We start from the raw sequence: 22,978 nt of genomic DNA on the forward strand, positions 1-22,978 counted from the left end.
TTCCCTGACAGTAACTTTTCTGGGGTGGGGGCAGAGGTGAGATTAGAGTTATACAGTGAAATCTTTTTTTAAGCAAAAGTGAACAAAATATGTTTTATAAAAAGTTGGCATGACTTTTCCTAATATCTGAGTCCCTAACTGTTAAGTACACATACACATATATCTTAGAAAATCATTAAGGAAGCTTCTAAAATTGTTAACATGGGTTGCAGCTACACACAACATTCAGAAACTAAATACGTGGAGAACATCTAACGGTGAGCTGGGTCCTGGGCTAGGCACTGGGCATGCCAGAGTCCCAGCCCTGTCTGAGCTCATCATCCAGCTGAAGAATCAGGCAGCAAATGGCCAGCTGACAGTAACTGGGTGTGATGATGACACTATTTATTTAATGCTGCAACCTGCCCCTCACAAGCCTCCCAAGCCCAGTTCCTCCACCTCCTCTACACTGAATTAATTATCACCTTCTGGCATACTACATATTTACTCATCATACGTATGACTTATTGCCTGTTTCTTGCACTAGAATTTAAGCTCCAGGACGGTGAACACTTTCATCTGTTTTGTCCAATGGAACAGCGCCTGGCCCTTCACGGGGCTCCTTTAAATGTGCACTGAAGGATTAAGTGAGTAACCATCAGCACTCTGACTTTCCAGTGTCAAGCATAATAATTTATTAGTACTTCCCCTTAGGTCCAGTTAAGGAACTATCGTGCCTTAGGTAGGAGGATTTTCTTTATCTTTTATGGACACATAATAAACTGTACATATTTGTGGGGTACAATGTGATATTTCAATACACATATACATTGTGTAATGATCAAATCATGGTAATTAGCATATCCATCACCTTAGACAGTTACGATTTCTTTGTTGTGAAAACATTCAAAATCCTCTCTTCTAGCTATTTGAAATATGCAATGCATTACTGTTACCCACAGTCACCCTACTGTGCAATAGTATCAGAAGTTATTTAGAGGGAAGATTTTCTAAGTGGATGAAGGATGCAGGGAGGTGGAACGATTGATCTGTGTGTGAGTTCACACTTAGCCAGCTAATGGACATCCTGAAGCTCCTGACTTAGTCCACAGAGCCTTAACTGTGAGAGTTCTTCAGTTCTGTGAGGTGACAGAACTGAAAAAAGTCACACATCCCAGTGGCCTCAGGCCACTATGTCTCCTGACAGGGTTTTTGCAGTGTAAGTCAAGCAGGTCTGCTCCTCCTACAGCAGGTGCTTGATCTAACATTTCATGAAATGCAAAATTATGGTTAAAAGTCTGGAGCTCCCTCAGGCAGAAAAAGGCAGGAAAACGTGGAGGCAGAGCTTCAAAGAAAGAACATCGGTTCATCATGTTAATCAAATTATTGGTTAAGATGGGGGTTTGGTTGGTGCTTGCAAATTTATGGTTTTAAGCCATTAGTTCCCGGGAAAAGGACTGTTTAAACAATAACTCAAGCCGGGCTTGGTGGCTCATGTCTGTAATCCCAGCACTTTGGGAGGCCAAGGTGGGTGGATCACCTGAGGTGAGGAGTTCAAGACCAGTCTGGCCAACATGGCAAAACCCTGTCTCTACTAAAAATACGAAAATTAGCCAGGCGTGGTGGTTTGCACCTGTAATCTCAGTTACTTGGGAAGCTGAGGCAGGAGAATCACCTGAACCCGGGAGGCGGAGGCTGCAGTGAGCTGAGATTGTGCCACTGCACTCCAGCCTGGGTGACAGAGCGAGACTCCATCTAAAACAAACAAAAAAAAACCCTCAGAAGAATTAGGTACATTTTGTTTAACAAAGAGTTAAAGACAAAAACATTTCTTGTCCTCTGTTTCTCCTGCTGTAGCAATCAAATAATAAATTGAAGGGTGTTGGCAGACCAAATGTTAGGCGATGGGACTTCATGAGGGTGGTGGCATTTTGCATTGCACTTGAAAAAAAATGTATGCAGATAGGAATAACTTAATGTCATCTTGCAAGAGGTATGCTATATAAATTTTTTTCTCATATTGCAGGTGCAATTCCATTTGAAAGGTCAGATGCTTCACCAACAGCCTAGAATGCATGTGAGTGGAAAAATTAGTTATGTATTCAGATGAATCTGAGACTTTACATGTGATATGTCTCTTTATTAAGCAAAAAGGTCATTATTTCTGAATAAGAACCAAGTACCAAATATTGAGCCTTATTTTGGCAGTGGCATTTGGAGAGCATATTCTTAAAGCCATAAATCACTTATTTACATTTGGCTTACTACTTATTTTTGCAAAATCTGTAAAAGACTAGATTTATTTAGCTATATATTTGTTTTTTATTTCTTTGTGTTACTTTACTTTCTCTGAGTGCTTTCATATAAGGAGAGCCAAAATGCATCCCAGAACTTAAAGTAAAATTTAAAAAAATTAAATTAAAAAATTAAAATGCAGATTAAATGTTAGAGGCAAATTTTCTCTTTAGTAATGTATATGTCTTGTGAGTGCACAGACAATCAGGTCACTGAAAATAGAACGTATTTCCTACAGATACTTTTAATTCATTCCCACCATTCCACCTAAAAGACTATTAACAGGGTTACCAAGAACCTCCAAGATGTCAAATTCAGTAGTCATTTTTTAGTTCTCATATTATCTGATCTCTCAGCAGCATTTGAAATAGCTAATAATTGTGTCTTTCAAAAATATTTTCTAAAATTATTATCATTATTTATTTTAGGGATGGTGTCTCACTCTGCTGCTGAGGCTGAACTACAGTGATGTGATTGTAGCTCACTGCAGCCTTGAACTCCTGAGCTGAAGCAATCCTCCCATCCCAGCCTCTCGATTAGCTGGGATTACAGTGTCAGCCACCCTGCCTGGTTAATCCATCTTTTTTGACACACATTCTTCACCTTGTCCCTGGGGACACCACTCTCTTTGTTCCTTTTTTCCTTCAGTGACTGCTTCTTCTCATCTGCTTTGCTGATTTCTCCATGAGTTCTTCACCTCTGGAGGGCTCCTGGTCTCAGTCTCCCAGACTCTGCTTTCCTGCTTCCCAGATCCTCTCATCTAGCCCAGGCCTCTAGGCAGGACTTACGCACTAAGGTTTCAAACATTGCTGATCATAGCCTGGAATCCTCCTTCTGACTCAGGTATCTCTGACTCTTGCTGGTGTCTTGCCATGAAATATCTTACAGGCCACTCACATCCCAAACTCTGGTTTCTTAGTCTCCAAGCAGAACCATGTACTCCCTCTAAGGTAACACGCTGACCTATTGGCACAGGAAATTTTGGAGGGTGGAAGAGGCAGAGCAACAAACATGCCCTTGAGGACAGAAACAGGGGTAGACAAGTTTGAAATTGCCTAATGAATAGCTTCATTATATCTGCCTCGGTTTCCTCATCTGGAAAGTGGAAAAAATAATTGGACATGCCTCATAGGGTTGTTGTAAAAATTAATGAAATAACCCATGTTAAGCCCTTAGTAAAAGGCCGGACACTTGGTAAAGGCCCAATAACTATTAGTTATTGCTGGGGATTAAAAAAACTAACAGAAACATAACATATCCCCAACAGCTTGATTTCCTCCCCGCCATGGGTTTCTGGGAATGGCAATTCCATTTTATTATTTTGGAGTTGTTCAATCTCCAAAGGTAGTTATCCTTGATTCCTCTCTCTCATGCTCCCACCCCCACCCCAGTAAATCCTGGAGGCTTGACCCTCAAAATATATCCAGAATCTTACCATTTCTTACCCATTCTACTGCTACCACTCAAGTCCAAGTCACCAACAAATTTCATCTAGATTACAGCAGTGGCCCCAACAGTCTCTCTACTCTCTCTTTTGTCCGCTATATTCTCTACATATCAACTGAAGTGATACTGTTACTACTTATTTTATTTCAGATAAAGTCACTCCTTCAACATTTCCCTACTTCATTCCAAGCTAAAGCCAAAGTCCTTTCCATTGAGTCCTGTCACCTTTCTCACCTTCTCCATCACCCTCCCGCTCGGCTCCTTCATTAGTTCATTAGTCTGGCCACCTTGTCCTCCTTGCTTTTATTTTTACACACAGCAGGGATGCTCCTTCCTTAGGGGCTAGCACTAGTGTTCCCTTTCTACTCAGATATTTAGGGGCGTGGCTTGCTCTCTCATTTCCTTAGGTCTCTGCTCAAAACTCTGCTTTTTTTTTTTCATAGAACTTATTGCCAACAAACACAGATTTTCTAAATGTACTTATTGCATTTATCATCTGCCTCCTTCCCCACTCCTATCTCCTCCCACTGCAAAGAATATAAGCAAGATACATAGTAAATGTCCAATAAAATTGAGTGAGTGAATGAGATGACATGTTATTTATTTTGAAGAGCAGCTATTTTCCTGAGCATCTCTAAAACATTTTATGAATCATAAGAGGTAATAATGTATTATGACTATAAACAATCCTAAGACTTTTAAAGAAAGAAAGTTCATATTATCAAAACTTACAATTATCCATCCAAAATATTATAGGTGGTGGTAATCCAATTGGGGGTCTGCAGGGAAGTACTAAAGACTGACCACTTTGAAGTGTGATTGGTTCAAGTTTTTCTTTGGTCCACAATGGTGATCCTATTAAATAAAAAAAAAACTTCTCAGTTATTTCTGCATTGAAAAGTACAAAAAGCACTACAAATAAAGGCAAACTGAAGTTTTGGAGAAATAATTTGTAATTTATGTACACTAAATTAATGAGAAAATATTTTTAAATACAATGTTAAAAGAAAAAAGTAAAAATTTAAAAAATGACAATTCTCATGCATTGCCACTGATAGTATAAATTCTCAGTCAGTGATTCCACAGCTGAGAATTTATACTACATACATCATCAGGAAGACAAACAGTTTTGACACAAGCATGTTCTTCACAAAAGAATGGAAAACATTTAAATGTAAAAAGATTTGCTAAATAAAGAATTATACATCTACACCTCTGAATACCATGGAGTATTATATAAGTACACTTATTTATAAGATCGCTATGGGAATATACACGATATGTCAATAAGTCAGAAAAGGTTGTAAGATAGTATTTCAGAAAATGAGCTGGTTTTAAACACATACATACGTATCTGCCTAGGAAAAAATAGAAAGAATATTTCAGCAGTAGTTATTTCCTTGAATGGAAGGATTCATGAACAGTTTTTAAATTTCTTTTTTGTTTAATTAGTTTTTCTACAACGAACATGTATTATACATGTAATTTTTTTTTAAATGACCAGAACTGGAAAATGTGACTGTTATTTAAATACATGCTCTTAAGGTTTTTGAGAGGATTTTGGTACTAACCATTGCAAAAAGAGCCTTAATAATATCAAGGTAGTGAGGACACTCCACTTCCAGTAAAATTTTGAAACAAAAATGTTTAAAGAAATAGCATTTAGACCTTGATCACCCATATCATACTGAATTTATTTCCATTTGGCTGTAGGAATTTCACTTTTACAGGAGATACATGAGAAATAAATAATTAGATGAACTCAGGGAAGAAACACTTTTTTTTTTAACCCCAATGTCTTACACAGGACTTGTGTAAAAGATATATTGGATTGGTAAAGCATCGGACTAAGGAGCTTCCTAGGGTAAGGTGGAAAGGAGCAATAATTTTCATGCAAAACAAAGTCAGAATATTGGAAGCAATGCCACTGCTTTGTGGAATAGTATTTGGATGATGTCACAGAAGCTGAGTCTTGGAGCAATACTTTAAAAAGGGTCATGTTGGTTGACAAGTTTCCACTTACTGGATGGGCGGACAACAATGTTATTAGAAACTGCAGCTCCGCGTTCGTTCCTTGCTGTACACTGATAGACTCCTTCATAGGTCTCGGCTTTCCCTTCGCTCATGATGTTAATTATGAGCGTTCCTGTGCCAGGCTTCATGGTGACCAGAGGGTCTTTATCGATGTCAAAATGAGTCCCATTACGGGTCCAGGAAAAGCTGCCCAACACACGAAGTGTTAAGTGTATTAATGGTCCAGAAAAATGGGATTACCTTAACAAATTCCTAGCAGTTTTATGGGTTTCTAGAAATAATTACCAGATTTTAATATTCAGTAAGAGAGCAATAAGCCCTCATATCTAAAATGTTTCATTGAATCATGACCTGGGAAAAAAGGGCAGGCTATACATTTTAAGGTACCTGTCTTCTTTAGAACTAGCCCAAATTTGACTCAATAAAGAAATCATGCACACAAATTGCCTGTCATTTTTCTAAGAAAATACAGGGAGCAGGTCTCCCAGGTACACTCTCTTAGAGCTTTATTAGCATTTTTACTGTAAACTCCATTGTTCACAGAGTTGATAACCTGTCTATAAAAATTTGCTTGGGGCTGAAATGTGACAAGACCTCTGCAAGTACTATTTATATATGATGAAAATTGATCAGACAATTTTCAAGTTACCAAATTGTGAAGTGTAGGTTGGGAGGAGGTTAAGAGACATCAGTTCCAGATGTTCCAGACATCTCTAGAATTTTTAATTCTAGAGATGATTTTGAGAATCCCTTGGGAGGTATGCCCAATTGTCAACTGAGATCCCTCTTTCTCCATTTTATTTTTATAAAAGATTGACTTATATAAAAGTCACAGTGCTCATGTAATTAAATACTTTACAACTAGTTACAAATCAATGATGGCCATGCTCATACAAAGGTACAAATCTCTAAACATCACAGTGTTTTCTAGGATCACTTGGATTTCCCTTCCCACTGCTTATCTTTATAGCAGTTGTTGTCACAACCAGGGCAGGAACTGGTGGTGTGGATGCTACTGGCATCTTGTGGGCAGGGGCCACGGATGCTGCCAAATATCCTACAATGCACAGGACACTTCCATCCCCCAAACAAAATATTATCTATCACACTCCATATATCAATAATGCTGAAGAGGATAAATCCTGTTTTATGGCAAGTTACAGAAGGCATTAATTGTGAAACTGAAAGGAAACCTCATCAAGGGATACCACATCAGGCCTTCTGCGAGAGAGGCTTTCCATTAACATAGCCGAATATATTATTTTGAGGCAAACCTTTGCTGGAAGTTTTGACATAGTACATATTCTGTCCCAGTTAATTTTTTCTCAGGGGCCAGTTTGTGATAATTTAATAAGGTCTGTAATAGACAAACCTGGAAATAAAATAACTGGAAACTTTCACTACTTTATTGCTTAAAAATCCACATTACATTTTAATAACAATAACCCAACTCTCCAAAACTTCCATATATGACTGGACAAGTTACAGATCATCCACTGTGGGGCCTTGAATAAGTTACTTAGCATTACCAGGCATCAGTTTCCCATCTATAAAATGTATTGGTTGGACTGGGTTATCTCTAATATCTCTCCCAACTCTAAAATGCTTTGCAGTGATCTAAAATGCTATGCAAGATCCAAATGGCATGAATTCTCATGACTGAACTCTGCCAAGTTTGGAAAACCATTTTAGACTATTTTATAAACTGTTACAGAGACAGCAGAGATCTTGGAAGTCATCAAATTCAATCTCTTTATAGATGAGGAAATTAAAGCCCAGAGAAAAGGGATTTGCCTGTGCCTTATGGCCATTATTATCAAAATCAGAATCAAAAGGCTCTTTCCATAACTCCTCACAATTTATAAGCATTTTTCAGAAAAGCATGGGCATGGAAATGCAATAATCTGGGTTTTCAAGAAGAAAAAATGGGCTCTAATTAAGCAGAGAGACAAAACAATACACCTACAGGTGAGACTTTAGGGATATGCAGGACCCAAGAAGTTACCTTCAGTATCTTTGAAGGGCTGAAATGGGCTGGGATAGATGAACCAAAGGGCAATCTAGTGAGTCACAGTGAGAAATATCAAACTAAAAAAGGAAGTGCTCTACATAGTCTGCCTTGTTTGATGGAAATTCCCAAACATATTTCTCTATTCACAGAGATTTCCTGATTTATTCTCAGTACTATAACAAAGCAGAATGCACACTCACCTTGGGGGCGGTTTCCCTTTGGCTTCACACTGGATTACAATATTCTCCCGAGGGTCAATAATGTAATCTTTTGGAGACTGTTGGGTGATGGTTGGAGGCTGTACCACTTAATTGTAGAAAAAAAAATGTAAAAAAACAAATCATTTAAAATCATAATAGTGGCCATTTTTTCCTGTATCAAAATCACTTACCTTAGACTAAATATGCTTCAAGTATTTTTAGTAATTTCTAGTGTAGCAGCATATACTTCAGTAGATTTTTCTGCTAAAGGTCTGCTAAAACTGTGAAGTCAAGGTTTAACTTTCTTTCGGTAACTGTGTACTTGCAAAGTCCATTTTCTCACACTAAAAGTTTGGGGAAATAATTATCAATACAAGCCTAATATTAAGACAGTTTCTTTTCTGATGTAACAATGAGAAATTCTTTTGATTCCTTTGGTTCAAATGATGTTTTTCAAAGGAATTTAAGTTATGATAAATTTGCATCTTTCTTAAGAAAGAGTAACAGACTTAGGTCATTATTGTGTGCTCATATAAATCAATACATGTTGGGAACAAATACATTTGAGAAGTTAATATTAAACAGACTGTTAAATTGGAGACGTGACATCTCTTATCAGAGCCAGGAGGTAAGTGAATTAGGAACAAAGATAAAAGAGTCTTATTTAGAAGATAAATGGAATTGAGGAAGTTCTCTGTCCTAGGAGACAGTGTTCCCATTTACTCTTCAAAGTGTTATCTGATCTTTTATTATCAAATCCTATGGGGAAACTGTTCTGACCCAGAACAATCTAATCTGAAGAAAGCTGTATCTGGACCACTAATGCTCTTCAAGTTGTTCTAAAATCACCATGTCCTTCTTCTTGTGAGATCAGAATTAGTGTTATGACAGGAAGGGACTAAAGAATAATTTTTTACAACCTCTTTTTTCTTACTCAGTGCAGCAAAATGGCTTGACTAGGAAGGCACAAAGCAGAGACCTAAACTCTCTCAACTGGCTCCTGGTAAGAAGCCACTGCTTGCACAACTCCATGGAGAGCTGTTTACATAGACCAGTGGTTCTCTACCAGGGGCAATTTGTTTCTACCCTTCCAGGGACATTTGGCCATATCTGGAGGCCATTTCAATGGTCTCGACTGGGGTGGTAGTGATAGTGGCATCTCGTAGATAGAGGCCAGGGATGTTGCTAAACATCTAACAACGTACAGGACAATTCCACACAACAAAGACTTATCTGGTCTCAAACGTCCATAGTGCTGAGGCTGAAAAGTTCTGAGGCAGACGACAATGTGCTTGGCACCCCTGGAGCTGTGCAATGCAGTGGCCATACCACAGCATCTTTCCTCTGCATCCGGGAAATTCCCCCAAGGCCCTCTCTTGGATTCTCACTGTTCTTTCCTTTCCTGTTGCATTTGACATTCTGGCTCATTTAAGTTTTTCATCTTCTGGATCTTCCCTTTCCTCTCTGCCCATACCTCTGCTTCCTTTGTGAAACTTCTTCCACTTGCCAACCAAACATTTCTCAAAGCTCAGTAACTGCCCACTGTTCTTGTCTCTCTTGTGGTTAATTGTTGCTAGAGCTAAATGTATTACCTCCACATCTTCAGTCTTATAAATCTATAAACCCGGTTGTGTCCTCTTCTCTTGTCTTCTAGTCTTATTGCCATCCACAAGACATCTTTTATTAAATATTCAAATAACAGCTAAAGTACAAATCAAAAGCTAGCCTCATTACTGTTATCATTTATTGTGTACTATTATATGCAGGGTACTGGGCAGTGTCAGTTTCCCTTCCCTTTGGAATATCCCATCCCCCTCCTTGTCTTTCCAGCTGCCCTTCCCACCTCCGTCATGCATATGGAATCCTCATTTTTCTAGCCTTGTCAGTTTCCAACGTGGCCTGATTGTTAAGCACTAGTCTGTTTCTTACTAGCTGTGAGATTTCAAGCCAATTTCTTAACTTCTATAAGTCCTAGTTCCCTGAGAGGGAAAATAAAGTTTAAAAGTAGTATTACCACCTAGGATAGCTAGCAGGATTAAGAAAATAATTCCTATAAAATTCTCAGTTTATACCAATACTATAATGGTTCAATAACATCAGCTATTTTTTAATTATTATCATAATCATTTTTTATTTGGACCAGATTCACCTTTGAATGATCCTTCAGGCTCTGGGAGTATATAGAATTTGGGATAATGGAAGGAAGCCTGGAATTCCACATCCAAGGAATAGTGGCCATAGGGAGTGGGGGAGGGGATTCTTAGGAGCGACTCAGTTCAATTCCTTGTGCTTTTCTGGGAGTGACACAGGTGCAAATCTGGTGGCTTCAGAGGCAGAGCTTCTATTCACAGGTCTGCAGCAGAGCTGGCTCAGATGTCACTCCTAACTGCCAGGAGTTTACTGTCTGGATATACCTCCTTAAACAGTGCTTGGGTCACCTGGTAATTAACAAATGCTTTTCAGTAGTAAGAAAAAAAGTGATTTTACAAAATTTTCCTGGTTAATCTAACATCAAAGGAAATTATCAAATGCCTGAAAACTGACTATTTTTAAACTAGGTGATAAATGCCACCTAACTGTCAAAGGCAGTGGAAAGTTTTGCTCAGAGCAAGCCACTCAAATACCATGTGAGTGGGAGCTGCTTATCTTTTGTCCACTTCAAGACAAGATTCAAATTCACTGGGTTAGTCTACTGATGGCACCTAGAAATACTAGTCTACATAGTCACGAAGGCTGAAGAAGCATAAAAGGACATATAGCTGCCATCTTGTGTAAAGCTTTTGCCTGCACCCACCTTCTAAAAGACACGAAAAGACCTATCTTTGTTCCAGAAAGCATTAATTAGCCTTTACAACAGATCAGCATTCTCTCTAAATTTTGAGAATTTTCTCATTGAGTTACATCAGATGTGAATAAAGCTTGGAAGTTAGTAGAGCAGCACACGGGTAAAAGAAAGAGTAATAGCCAAGTTTTCAGAATTCATGCAGATAATACTTTACAACTGCTTCTTGGTATTGAAATACAATGTTTAGCTACAGTAAACACACATGCTTAGAAAGACAAAGGTCACAAAACATGAAATTGTGCATTTAAATCACAATATTAATTCAAAAAGCAAAGACATGGTCACATTTTCACACTGCCTAGTAATTTATAAAAGGACACTTACAGTCTTCAAGAAGTTTTGCTTTTTCCCCATCAATATCAGCAGGTAAGTGGGCAAAGAGGATTAAAGAAAATCAGATGTTAATAATAAGAACGTTAGAACTCTGAAGATAAAGGGGGCATCTTGTCTATTTGATTTGATCTAAGAAAACCTGTATAGTGAAGGTTGAATTTGTGAAGTTGCAAGAGGAAGAAATTTGCATTAACAGTTTCCTTTAATCTTGCAGCAGCTTTCCCACATAAACATATGGAAGAACAAAAGCAGTGCTGTAGGCAAACGAGTTCTTCCAGGAATAGGAATAGCGAATTCCATTCCATATATGTTGTGTTGGACAAGTAATTATGTTCAATTTGAAAAATAGCTGAAATCTACAATTAATTTGAGTTGTCATATACTGTGTAGTGTCTGGTCATATTATCCCAGACATCACTGTGCATATGGTAATAATACCTAACAATGGGACATTGCTACAGTGACAATGCTCCATGCAAGCCAAGTCCAACACTAATTTTAGATTTTTATATTTCTATGGTTAATCTCCAAAGTCATTAATTGAACTTTTTAGACTGTTAGCAGATTTCTGCTTCATAATTTCTCAATCACTCAGGGGTTGCTGGTGCCCACACCAAGGAGCTGTTCATGTAGTAGAGAAATGATGTAAGAAATAGGGGCAGGGAAGAAATTACATTAGCATGCAATTCAAATCATTCCACAGTGCTGTCTGTCGTTACTACTTGCAAAGGTTAATATAGGAGCACCTGGGTTTTTCTGTGACTTTCTTTTCATCATGGTTATGCCTCTTCTCCGTTAGCAGTGATAATTGAGTTAGCCATAGGTGACTGTTTCCCTCTGCTTGACAGATTGAACAGTCAGATTAAGGGGGAATATATTTAATATGAGAGAGAGCAAAAGCATTTCTCTCAAATGCTTTTCTTTCCCTCCTGTGTATCTGTCAGGGCAAATGCTTACTTAGGCATTCCCACTCCAATGGGCTTAAGCAATTGTATATTTTTTTGAAAATTGAAATTAAGGTCACTGGATGAATTTTTTTTTAAATAAGAAAAGCACTGCATTTTATTGAACTTTATAGAAGCACAGCAAAAAGTCAACAAAGTGTGGGACAAACCACATCTCTTCTTAATGTCTTCCCACTGGCAGTTGCAACCTCTATGGTAATAATAAATAATAATAATAAATAAATAAAAATGACATCCCAACAATTGAATAGCCCCAGGAAAGTGCTATCTTCCTTGCACCTTGGAAAGCTTGCCAAACAGATATTCTATTCAGGAAGCTAATGCCTTCAAAGAGGTCATGCAGATGAGGGACAAAGGAGAAATCGATTCTGAAGTACAGTAATTGTCCAGATTTGAAATTTTGCTTTCCATTTGCAGGAAAAGTGACTGGGTGGAACCTAGCATTATCTTTATTTTTCACAAACAGGCCACCCAGAGCAGGGAGAGCACAGTATATATTTACTACTAGGAAAATGGAGGGCTAATACAGTAGCTGTTGTTTGCTCCATTTTAGTGCTTTGCATATTACTTGTATTTTTAGCAGCTGCATTTTGGCATTTGACCACATTGTTTAAACCAAATAAGACTATTTGTTAGGCTCTAGATAAGATACTTTTCCTAGTTCTAGACTTATATTTAGGATTCAAAATTGGAAAGTGAGATGCGCCTTGTCTGAATCAAGAGAAATGAATTCTGGGGTGGTTTAGGGATTCCAAGGGGCATGGAGTTGGCAGAAGGAGCCTCCCCTCATCTTTGCAGACCACCCTCAGCATATGACGGGCAAGAGTAAAGTGGTGAAGGGATGAGTGGGGAGGTCTCCATGATCATTTTAAAGTGGCTCATATAGTTTTCTTGCAGGACTGCTTCTCTAAAGAGCCGCCTGTTGGGAAGATCAGGCAGCTTGCACAACTCAATCCTTCTCAGGCCATCCCCAGCAGGGCAGACAAAAGGCACCTGAGGGGGAAGAAGGAGAATGACAGGGAGGGAATTGTGAGTCTGACCATTTCAATGGCCACTTCTACAGTGTGAATCTTTATAAACACCAGGTGCTGAAGGTAAAAGCCAAATTAATTTTGATTAGCTTTTCAGTATCACACAGACACCTTCTCCATTCACGCAGTTCAGAGTGACGATAAATGCTGGGAGGCTTTGACTCCTGGGCCTAACAGCTTTAAAATGTTAATACTTACGATCAAGAGGTACTTCCAGTGCACTAATCATCTGGCACAGGAAGAGAATCAGGGGCACTCTGCCCGCAGATAAGCGCTTCTTTTTCGGCATTATTTTAAGCTGCATTAGCTTAACTCCTGCTGAGACCCACACACTGAATTTCCTTTTCTTCTTTCACAAAAGATTTTGTGAAACGTTGCGTGCAACGTTTAAGTAATTTTCATGCGGGAAACTGAAAAAGGATAGAGTAGGAATAATAATTATAATGTATTAAAAAGAAGGAAATGAAGAGCGGAAGTCTGCAGCACAGAGAACTAGCCGTGTATTATACATGAACTCTAAAAGAAAGTTAACTTTTAAATATTTAACTCTCAAAACTGGAATAATCATTTATTCATAAATCAGCTAAAATCAGTTCAATTAGTAGTGATATGAAGCATAATCTGTCTACCATCCTTATGATTTTTCCATTTTAAATGGTATTTGTATTATGAGTATTCAGAGGCTATCGTGTCTTTCCCAACAGATCAGGAAAACTTGGCTTTTAAGCTGGTCAGAAAGCAATCACTTTGTGACTTTAGAGGGGTAGCCTAATGGCTTCTCCATTCTACAGATCATCTCTGGGAAAGTTCAGGGGATTGTTGTAAATTTGCTTCAAAGCCAAAACACTAATTTACCAGATGAGCACTGACTATTCAGGTCTTCCCCATCTCCCACCTAGATTATAGCAATGAACCTAGCTGGGCTCTGAGTTTGGGCCTTCCTCCCTGTAGTCACCCTCCTTCACAGTGCTGATTAATTTTTTCTACAAGGCCTTCTCTGGTTAAATATTGGGAGTAGCCATATGTGATCCCTCAAATAAACTCCAATGTATCTTTAAACAAGTACTTAAAAATCTCAGTGATCTGGGCTTAATTTCTCCTAAAACCTGACTTCCTTTTATTTCCATATAACCATTTTTTGGTTTGATGATTCATTTCTGTTTTTCTTTCTTGTGTCAGTCCTTCGATATGCCTCAAATTTTCCTGCCTTCTTGTCTTTGTTTATTCTATTTCATTTGCCTTTATCCACCATATTTTCTTATCAAAGTCCAATATATTTCTTATGGATCACTTAAAAGGTCACCTCCAGGAAACATTAGCTGATCACCCGAACTAGAAGTTATTTCACCACCACCCCTGAATTCCTGAAATTCCTTCTTTTAAACATCACATACATAGGTAGATATATATTAATAAATAGACTGTGTGTGTACACATATTGCATACATGCTCTCTACTCCTCCAGGAAAGGATTTTGTCTCTCTCATCTTTGTAGCCCTCTCCCAATACCTAATACAGCCTGCCTTGCATATTGGAAGTGTCCATTGCAAAATGGAAAGCATGAGCACAACCATATTAATAGAAGATTGATATCCATCCCACAGTAAACTCCTACCTGAAATGATAGGTTTAATCATGTCCTCTCATTCATGAAGAGAAGTAGGGCAACCAATGACTCTCTCAAGAAGGTGGGAGGGATGTCATTATTATAAACTGCTGTACCTCCCACAAGTTGAAGTACTGAATTATTTATGTAATTTTTATTTGTATGATTGTATATTTTATGATGTCCATCTTTTCCAATAAACTGCAAGTCTCCTCAGGGCAGGGATGGCATCTGTCCTATCCCCCACTGCATCCTCATAGCCCATCACAGTGCCTGGCACATGGTAGGTAGTAAATAAATATTTGGAGGAAAAAAAAATGAAAGGAGAAAAGGGGAAAGAAAAGACTTTACAATCTTTGAAGCTGAGGTCGCATTTGGATAGTTTGACTATGATCTACCCAAGGCTGTATTTATATTTATACTGCTTGGTTTAAAAACCAATCTCTTGTTAATATGATCAAATTAGTTGTACGATCATGTCTGTGTGTGGAATAGTGCTTAAATGTTAAAAGGAAAATGAAATAATCCTAATAACATATTTTGCTAGCAATCAAGTTCTGATTTGAACATGATTAAAACTGTAGTAGGACACTTCTTGCAAAACAAATTTTAAAAGAATATGCCAGGCCAGGTGCGGTCACGCTTGTAATCCAAGCATTTTGGGAGGCCGAAGCGGGTGGATCACCTAAGGTCAGGAGTTTGAGACCAGCCTGGCTAACATGGTGAAACCCCGTCCCTACTAAAAAATGCAAAAATTAGCCAGGCATGGTGGTGGGTGCCTGTAACCCCAGCTACTTGGGAGGCTGAGGTGGGAAAATTGCTTAGCTGCCGTGAACCGAGATTGTGCCACTATACTCCAGCCTGGGTGACAGAGCAAGACCCCATCTCAAAAAAAAAAGGATATGCTAAACATAAAGATTATATACTTACATAAATATTATTTTGTGAATAAAACATCCATATTATTTGGCTTCATTTAAGATCCAGGAAATGTTTTTCCATATTATAATATCCAAACATTCATATCCATTAAGCATTGAGACACAGGTATAGAAGCTCACTCAACCATTTCTGAACAAATACAAACCAGATTATCTTTCTGTGTGTGCAAAGCACATCTAGATCATTTAGTCAAATTTAATTAGGTCTCTCATGAGTTTTTGGTTGGAACACTAATTTTGAATTCACATAAGCTTTAGGGAAGTTAAAAATAAACGTCACAAATAGCATTGAAAACATGTGGATCTTACATATTATACATATTGAGATAAAACAAAAGAGCCAAACTCTGAAAAGGAAAATGGTTTATTTGTCTGATTTCTGTGTCATGCTAATGGAGATTATTGGACTTAAGTGCCAAGTTCTCCAGGCAGTGGCTGGAGAACTAATATACTTTCCAATAGATGTACTAATAAATTGTAACACTTGTAAGATCTTAAACAGCTACATACAATTTCTGTTGTAAGTTCTTCATGTATTTTGTCTGGATGTATTAACTATTCACCCTCCAATATAGAGAAAATCATTAGACAAATTCATATAAAAGCAAGTATCAATCAAACTCTATGCTTTTTCAGAGTATACATGGAGTAAACTATTACACATCAAATCACAGTGTTTTACAAAGAAAAAAATTGCATTTTTAAGAAAAATTGAAAGCACTTACTTAAAGAGACATGAGGTAATAAATCCTCATACTGCTGGGAGGTCATGAACTACGATAACTGAAGATGAGGGTTCTCCTCAGAAGTTTAAAGTTAAACTGCACCATTAGCGACAAATCGTCTCTAGTGTAGGTTCTGTTAGAGGAAGACGAAGCAATGGTCCAGCCCATCCTCTGGCTCCTGCCCATGGAAAATCACCCACTCTTGCAACGTATGCCCTTATAGATGAAAACCCAAATGCCTAAGGACAGCATTAAGTCCCCAGCACTCAATCAAACTGAAAATCAAATAGAGCTACAGAAGACTGAGATTTCTCTCGATGAGAGTAATGTACTCTGCACACTGCACAAAGAAAAACCACCGCTTTGCACTCTTGATATTGACGTCAATTCTTTGACTCAGCAGGAATCCATCTGCCTTGTACTTTACCTTGGAAAATGATGGTCATTCTTCATTAAGTGAGAATCATGAACTAAAACTAAATTGTTAATGTAATTATACTACAATGAATAAAATCCCAATTTGAAATAGCAGCATGATTTTTAATCAAGGCTAAGGAGTATGTTAGTGCAATATAGCTTACAATGTACAAAAAATATTTGCCATAGACATTTTAAAGCATGATTGAATGAGATAAATGGTAGATTCGTCTTCTGAAAAATAGATCACCCTATTTAAAATCACACATATTGCTAAAAGGACTGAGAGTAATGATAAAGAGCAAAGCCTTTTCATATCTCATTTAATTTAACTCCATTCAAAGCAACTTTTCGTATGTTACCTATAGAACCTGTGGAACAGAAGGGGGGAAAATTCCCTTCTTTGATAAACTTCTCATCATTGAAAAGAAATGCAATTCAAGGTTCCCTTATTTCTTTTGCCTCAAATTCATATTAAATCACAGAGCAAATATTCCCCTGCATTACTTACTATGTATTTCAAAAGAAAACCCTACAGTTTTGACAAAGGATTCACATCAAGCCTGAGAGAAACAGCTCTCCTGTTGCTTACTTAAGAAGTCTTGTCTTTAGAAGGAAAATAAAACCTTTCTTTTTCTCTCAAATGAAGGAGGAAATTATTTTAATTAAAAAAATCAGCTCTCTACCAGAATTCAAAGGCCACGCATTACTCGCCATTTCATTCTCCTCTATTTGGGCTTTTCAGCATCCCAACATGGGTGGGTTCCATGCTGGTTGAACACATAACATGATCTACACTCTCCAAGCAGATAAACAAATATGCTTATGTGACTAGATGCCCTTTGACACACTAACTATTGCTCTGATGCCTCATCAGTGGCTCGCCTCAGTGACTGGATAACTAAGTGGGTAGGACATCATCTTGACTGTGAAAGACATTTTTCAGCAGTCAACTTGGGGATGGTCACTTTTTATATTTTAAATATTTATCTTAAGGAAGAAGTATACAAATGCACATCTCTAGCCATGCTGTGCTTTTCAATCACAGATTTTAAGTCTGAGACTGTGGAGGAAAGGTTAGAGAGAAATGGACAATGACGACTAATAATTAACACATCAACAGAGTCAATTACATCTACACCACTACACAATCATTAATGCACCTCAGAAAAAAGTAGTCCGGGATAATAGGACTATAGAGATGATAATGATCAAACAAGACAAACTGTGAGAAGCTTTAAGGACCATGTTTCTAATTTCCTCCTAGTCCAAAGGAATCTTCCACAGTAGAGCCTCTACCAGGAATGTAGTAACTAGAACCTGGACTAGTACCTAAGGAATGGTGAACAATAAACAGGTGGTTTTTACCCCAATAACAGATAATGGAACAACATCCTGATAATAGCTCAAAATCTCTACTCCTCAGAGCACTATAACTAATGATCTTATTTGATATTCATAAAAACCCCAGAAAACAGAAAAACAGGTATTTCTACCCATTTAACAGACAAGAAAATAATCCAGTCCTAATGGCTACCATTCACTGAGCCTTTTCCATGTGCCAGGCACAGCGATGAGTCTCCTCCAGGCATTAACTTATCTTCCCAACAATTCCAGAAGGTAACTTCTATTACATTTCTTAACTTACTGATAAGGAATTCAAGGTGTAGGATGGTGTCACCTGCTTAAATGTCACGTGATATGTGAAGTACCAGATCTAGAGCTCCAGTTCCGGAAGGTTCTGGAGCTTTTAGCCATCTCACACTGCCACACCCCGAGAGGTCCCTAGCATTTCCCTCCCTCTTATATCCTCTTATTTTTTAATTAGTCAATAAGCAAACAGAATTACCAAGTTTAGTTACTGATGTTAAAAAAAGAAAACCTCTAACGGTTTCTGAATATCTATAGAAGATCTTCACAGTGTTGCCCACGGCACAACTTTAGGAGCTTCTTCACACCAGATTCTATGTGAATAGGACCCCATGGACTTCTACCACATGCGGGCCCTGGCCTTCTAAAGGAAGAACAATTTAAGACAATGTAGACAAGATGTACTTTAAAAAGTTAATTTTAAAAGTAGGCAGTGTGTGTACATGGTACAATATTCATAAAGTACAAAAGACCACAGAATGCAAAGTAAGCAACCAGCAACCCCCTTTCTCCCTTAGGAAGCAGTCATTATTACCAAGTTTTGTGAATCCTTCCAGAGAGAGTTCAGGCATAAAGAAACATAAAAATATATTAAGCAATAATTTAAGGACATTTTAGATTTAGAAAATTATTAAAAAGCTTTTGGGACACTGACATTAGATTATCAAAGATACCAAGGTCTTTTGGAGTGAAATCCAGTTATTTGCAACACGCATGATCATCTGAATACAGGATTTTTCACATCTCTTTTACTTAGCACAGCAGTAACAAGAAAGAAAATAGAACAATATGAGGCAATGATGTAACTGAGAGATCTAAGACAAATGATGAAGCACAGTTAATGAAGAGCTCATGTGTGTGAGACTAATAGCAACCCTGACCAAGGATGGCACCTGTTCCACACTTTCCAGGCTTGTCCAGCCAGCTATCTGATGACAGTTGTCAGGATTGGCTTCTGGGATGAGAGAGCTGATTAGAAAAGGAAAGATGGTTGGGGAAAGAGAGGAACGAACTAGTTCTTTGCAAATGAAAGGGAATTTCCTTCTTCATCCCACCTTCCAATCCAATCACAATTCACTAAACAGAGTGGGGAGGAGACTGCTCCACTCTGAATGCCTGCCATGCTCACAGTCTTTCTTCTGCATTGACCTCATCACTCTGACCAAGGCAAAAAGAATCAGGGTGGGTGTTCAGCCTTTGTCTGAACAAAGGCAGGGAGCCATGTAGAGCCTGTGAGTTGACTTGGCTGCTTGTGAGGCACTGAAGAGTGACCAACTAAGTGGTAACAAATTCCTTTGTCATAGAGAGGGTGAATGTGAGACAGAGAGAAAGTGAGTCAGCGGTTTGGAGCAGGAACAAAAGCCAAAGGTCAGATAGAGGCAAGGCAGTAGGAGCAAGCATGAGTAAGCAAAAGATATGAGGCATCGAGTGCAGAATGAAGCCAGTGGGCAGCAGAGGATCAATAGAAACAGAGACAGAGAAGAGCTGAGTGGCCATGACATCACCAGAACACTGGATAGGTGATAACAAGCACCTACTACTCTTGCACTATAATCACCAGGCCTGTAAATCTCTTGGTACCCCGAACAATGTTCCAATTCTCTGTGAAGTTTGCCACACTAGTGACTGAGGTTGAGACATCTTCCTGTCCTTCTCCAGTCTTGTGTATTCTACAACAAAATTTCATTAATATGGCAGGTAGACTGTTGCATTGGTGGCCCCAGGAAGCACCCTTCCCAGTATCCATGCCCTTGCATAGTCAACTCTCACAATGGCTGTGGGCTTGGCCATGTCACATGCTTTGGCCAGTGGGATTTTTAGCAAGCAATATGTGAAAAGAGGTGTGATGACCATTTGCACACTGCAGCTTATCCTCTTGTAATGTTCCCTCCGGGAAGTATGAGCCATACTACTGATGATGAGAAGCCAGTGGAAAGAGACCCTGGGAGATGAGAGACCATCCTGGACTCTCTGGCCCCAGCTGAGCTCCCAGCCAAAAATAGCTGAGCCACTGACTTTTTAAACTACATGCAACAGAAGAACCATCCTGCCAACCCTCAGGATTATAAGAAATAATAAACTGTTGTTGTTTGAAGTCACAAAATTTAGGAATGGTTTATTATATAGCCATAGATATCTGCAATAATGAATTAAGATAAACTGAGATTGGCTGTTTCTTGCAACCAGAAACATACTAACATGCACATTTAGGAGGACTGATGATCCAAATGTGCAGGTCTCCTTACAAGGTCATGGCCGAACCTAAATTAGTAAATAGTGTGGCGATGTAGACTTCTCTTCAAAACTAATTTATCCTTTTTGGTTTTTCTAGATACTTCTCTACATATACGTTGGTGCAGCCAAAGGGCACATACTTAACTTACATTTCTCACACAAAACTTATAGTCAGAATAAATAGAAGGTGGTTAACACGGACCATTATTTTAGCATAAATTTGTTTATGCTAAATTATTTTAGCATAATTGTAAATTATGCCTAATTTATTGTCTTAGGCATTATACTAATTTATTTCTAATGCAGAATAGCAAAGATTAAGATAGAGAACAGGATGAGAGAGTCGAATATTGTTAGTCTATCCCTCCTGCTTCCCCATCTCCGTGAATCATACTAGAACTCTGGCTGAGCTCAGCCCCAGCTTCTATTCTTCTCACTCTCCCACAAGACAGGTAATCTGGAGAAAGGGAGGAAAGAGGGGCAAGCCAAACCACAGGGACAGGCCTCTTCCTTCCTCACAAAGTCCACTTCTCAGCTGATTCCCTTCACATTAGAAAACAGAAACAAAGTTCCATTTAAAAACAAAAATGGAAAGTAGGAAACTGCTCTAAAAGTGAGGTCTGAGAAATGAAAATTTAATTCTCAATATGGGTCTTCAGAGCAACATATTCAGAAACATTTGTGGAGTCACTGAAACAAGCTCTAGCTCTATTTATCTTCCTGTAAACTGAGATTTCTACAGATAGCACTGAGAAGATGTAAGGATTGGAAACAGTTTATTAAAAACTTCAGCAAAAAAGGCCCTTCAGGATATTAATATTCTAAACATGCTATACCTTATCCATTTGTCAAGAAAGCAACACATGGCAAAATGGCAGCCATTTAACAGTAAAAAATAGCATTTTGAAATGCCAGGCAGGCTAGTCACTTTGAAAAATATTGTGTCACATTTCAAAGGTAAACCCTGCTATGCTTGCTGAATGGTATGAACCAGTTAGGGTAGGGACGCAGTGTACAGGTCAAAATCTCAATGTGTACTCCTTTCCTAATGAGTGTGAAGGGTAGTAATGCAAGGAGAAGAGAGAGCAGGAGAGAGAATTAACCTCATGGTAGAAGTCCATGGGGTACCATTCACATTCTACTCCAGTAAGAAATTAACCTAGAAGTCTCAGTGCCTTAACATAATACAATTGATACTTCGCCTGTTCTATCATCCAGTGTGGGTGTGCAGGCACCTCTGCTCGAGGCTGACAGAGATGCCACCATTTTGTGATGCTGCCAACTCAACAAATGTCTTCCAAAGTCCCCATGCTCTCCTGCTTTTACCTTCCTCCAACCAGAAGTGATGCACACATCTTTTGCTCACAACCCATTGACCAGAAGTAGTCAATGACTCCAATCATCAGAGAGTCTGGGAAATGCTGGGGTGTGGGTGGAATATTTAGTGAGCACTAGTATTTCTGCCACGGGGAGCATGGCCTATTCACAATCAATCTGAAGTGCTTTTTCTGGAAAGAGTTTCAGAAGTGACATCCTAGAGGATGGCCATCTTATTGTTTCATCTCGGCGATTAGTCAGGGAGCAGGATGATGATGATGATGATGATGGGCTGTGTGGGTGCTAGCTAGTTGAAGCTACCTCCTGTCTTCCTCCCAGCTGCATCTATGAATCATTCTTTTCTATAACTTGTGCTCCCCGCAAACAAGGGCCTGAGCATGTGTGTTGGGGAGGCAAAAGGCTCAGATTTACCAAACCCAAAGGGCATCACTCCCAACATGTCACAGATTACTATAATCTTCCCAGCCACATTTCAAAATATATTTTGCCAAGGTATCCAGGCTCTCTGTAATCATAACGGAACCATGAAAATGAGAAATAGAGATGGACATGACATGAAGAATTGTATATTCCACTTGCTATCAGTGCAGGGGAAGGTATATTATCACAAACCAAACAGCTGAAAATTCTTCATTCCAGCCAGAGGCTGTTTCATATAAAGAACAAATCTCAGTCACTTGCTGATATGCATGTTGTATTATAAAGAACTTACCAGCAAAACAGCAGAGTAATGCATGAAATATTTAACTCCTGGTGCATTTAATTTTCTTTATACAGGCTATGTGAATATCTGCCTTTGTAAAAAAAAAAAAATCAACGAGTGGCCATTTGTTTGCAAGAAAATTTATCAGGTTTACTCCAAAGAGCATCCCTCTCCCAAGCATTTAGAATATAAATCAGTTTCTTGGAAGTTAAATATTAACTCCT

The 22,978-nt window shown here is 38.5% G+C and overlaps 1 protein-coding gene across 37 annotated transcripts in view; it reads right to left on the bottom strand.

Moving 5' to 3' along the window:
- The window catches only part of NRCAM (neuronal cell adhesion molecule), a 313,477-nt gene that overhangs the window by 78,846 nt on the left and 211,653 nt on the right, over window positions 1-22,978 (bottom strand). For 20 of the 37 annotated variants that reach the window (XM_057302938.1, XM_057302934.1, XM_057302933.1 and 17 more), the window contains 5 exons: window positions 13,338-13,549; window positions 11,135-11,152; window positions 7,966-8,071; window positions 5,744-5,940; window positions 4,453-4,575 (listed from right to left, as the gene is read on the bottom strand). In XM_057302938.1, the coding sequence (XP_057158921.1) occupies window positions 4,453-4,575; window positions 5,744-5,940; window positions 7,966-8,071; window positions 11,135-11,152; window positions 13,338-13,443 (550 nt within the window). In that variant the 5' untranslated portion in view covers window positions 13,444-13,549. Of the gene's footprint in view, window positions 1-4,452; window positions 4,576-5,743; window positions 5,941-7,965; window positions 8,072-11,134; window positions 11,165-13,337; window positions 13,550-16,411; window positions 16,545-22,978 lie in introns of those variants that run through there. The other 17 variants (XM_057302942.1, XM_034964815.3, XM_034964813.3 and 14 more) reach the window with 5 other exon arrangements.

This window comes from Pan paniscus, chromosome 6 (genome assembly GCF_029289425.2).
Source record: "Pan paniscus chromosome 6, NHGRI_mPanPan1-v2.0_pri, whole genome shotgun sequence".
NCBI classification, from domain to species: Eukaryota; Metazoa; Chordata; class Mammalia; order Primates; family Hominidae; genus Pan; species Pan paniscus.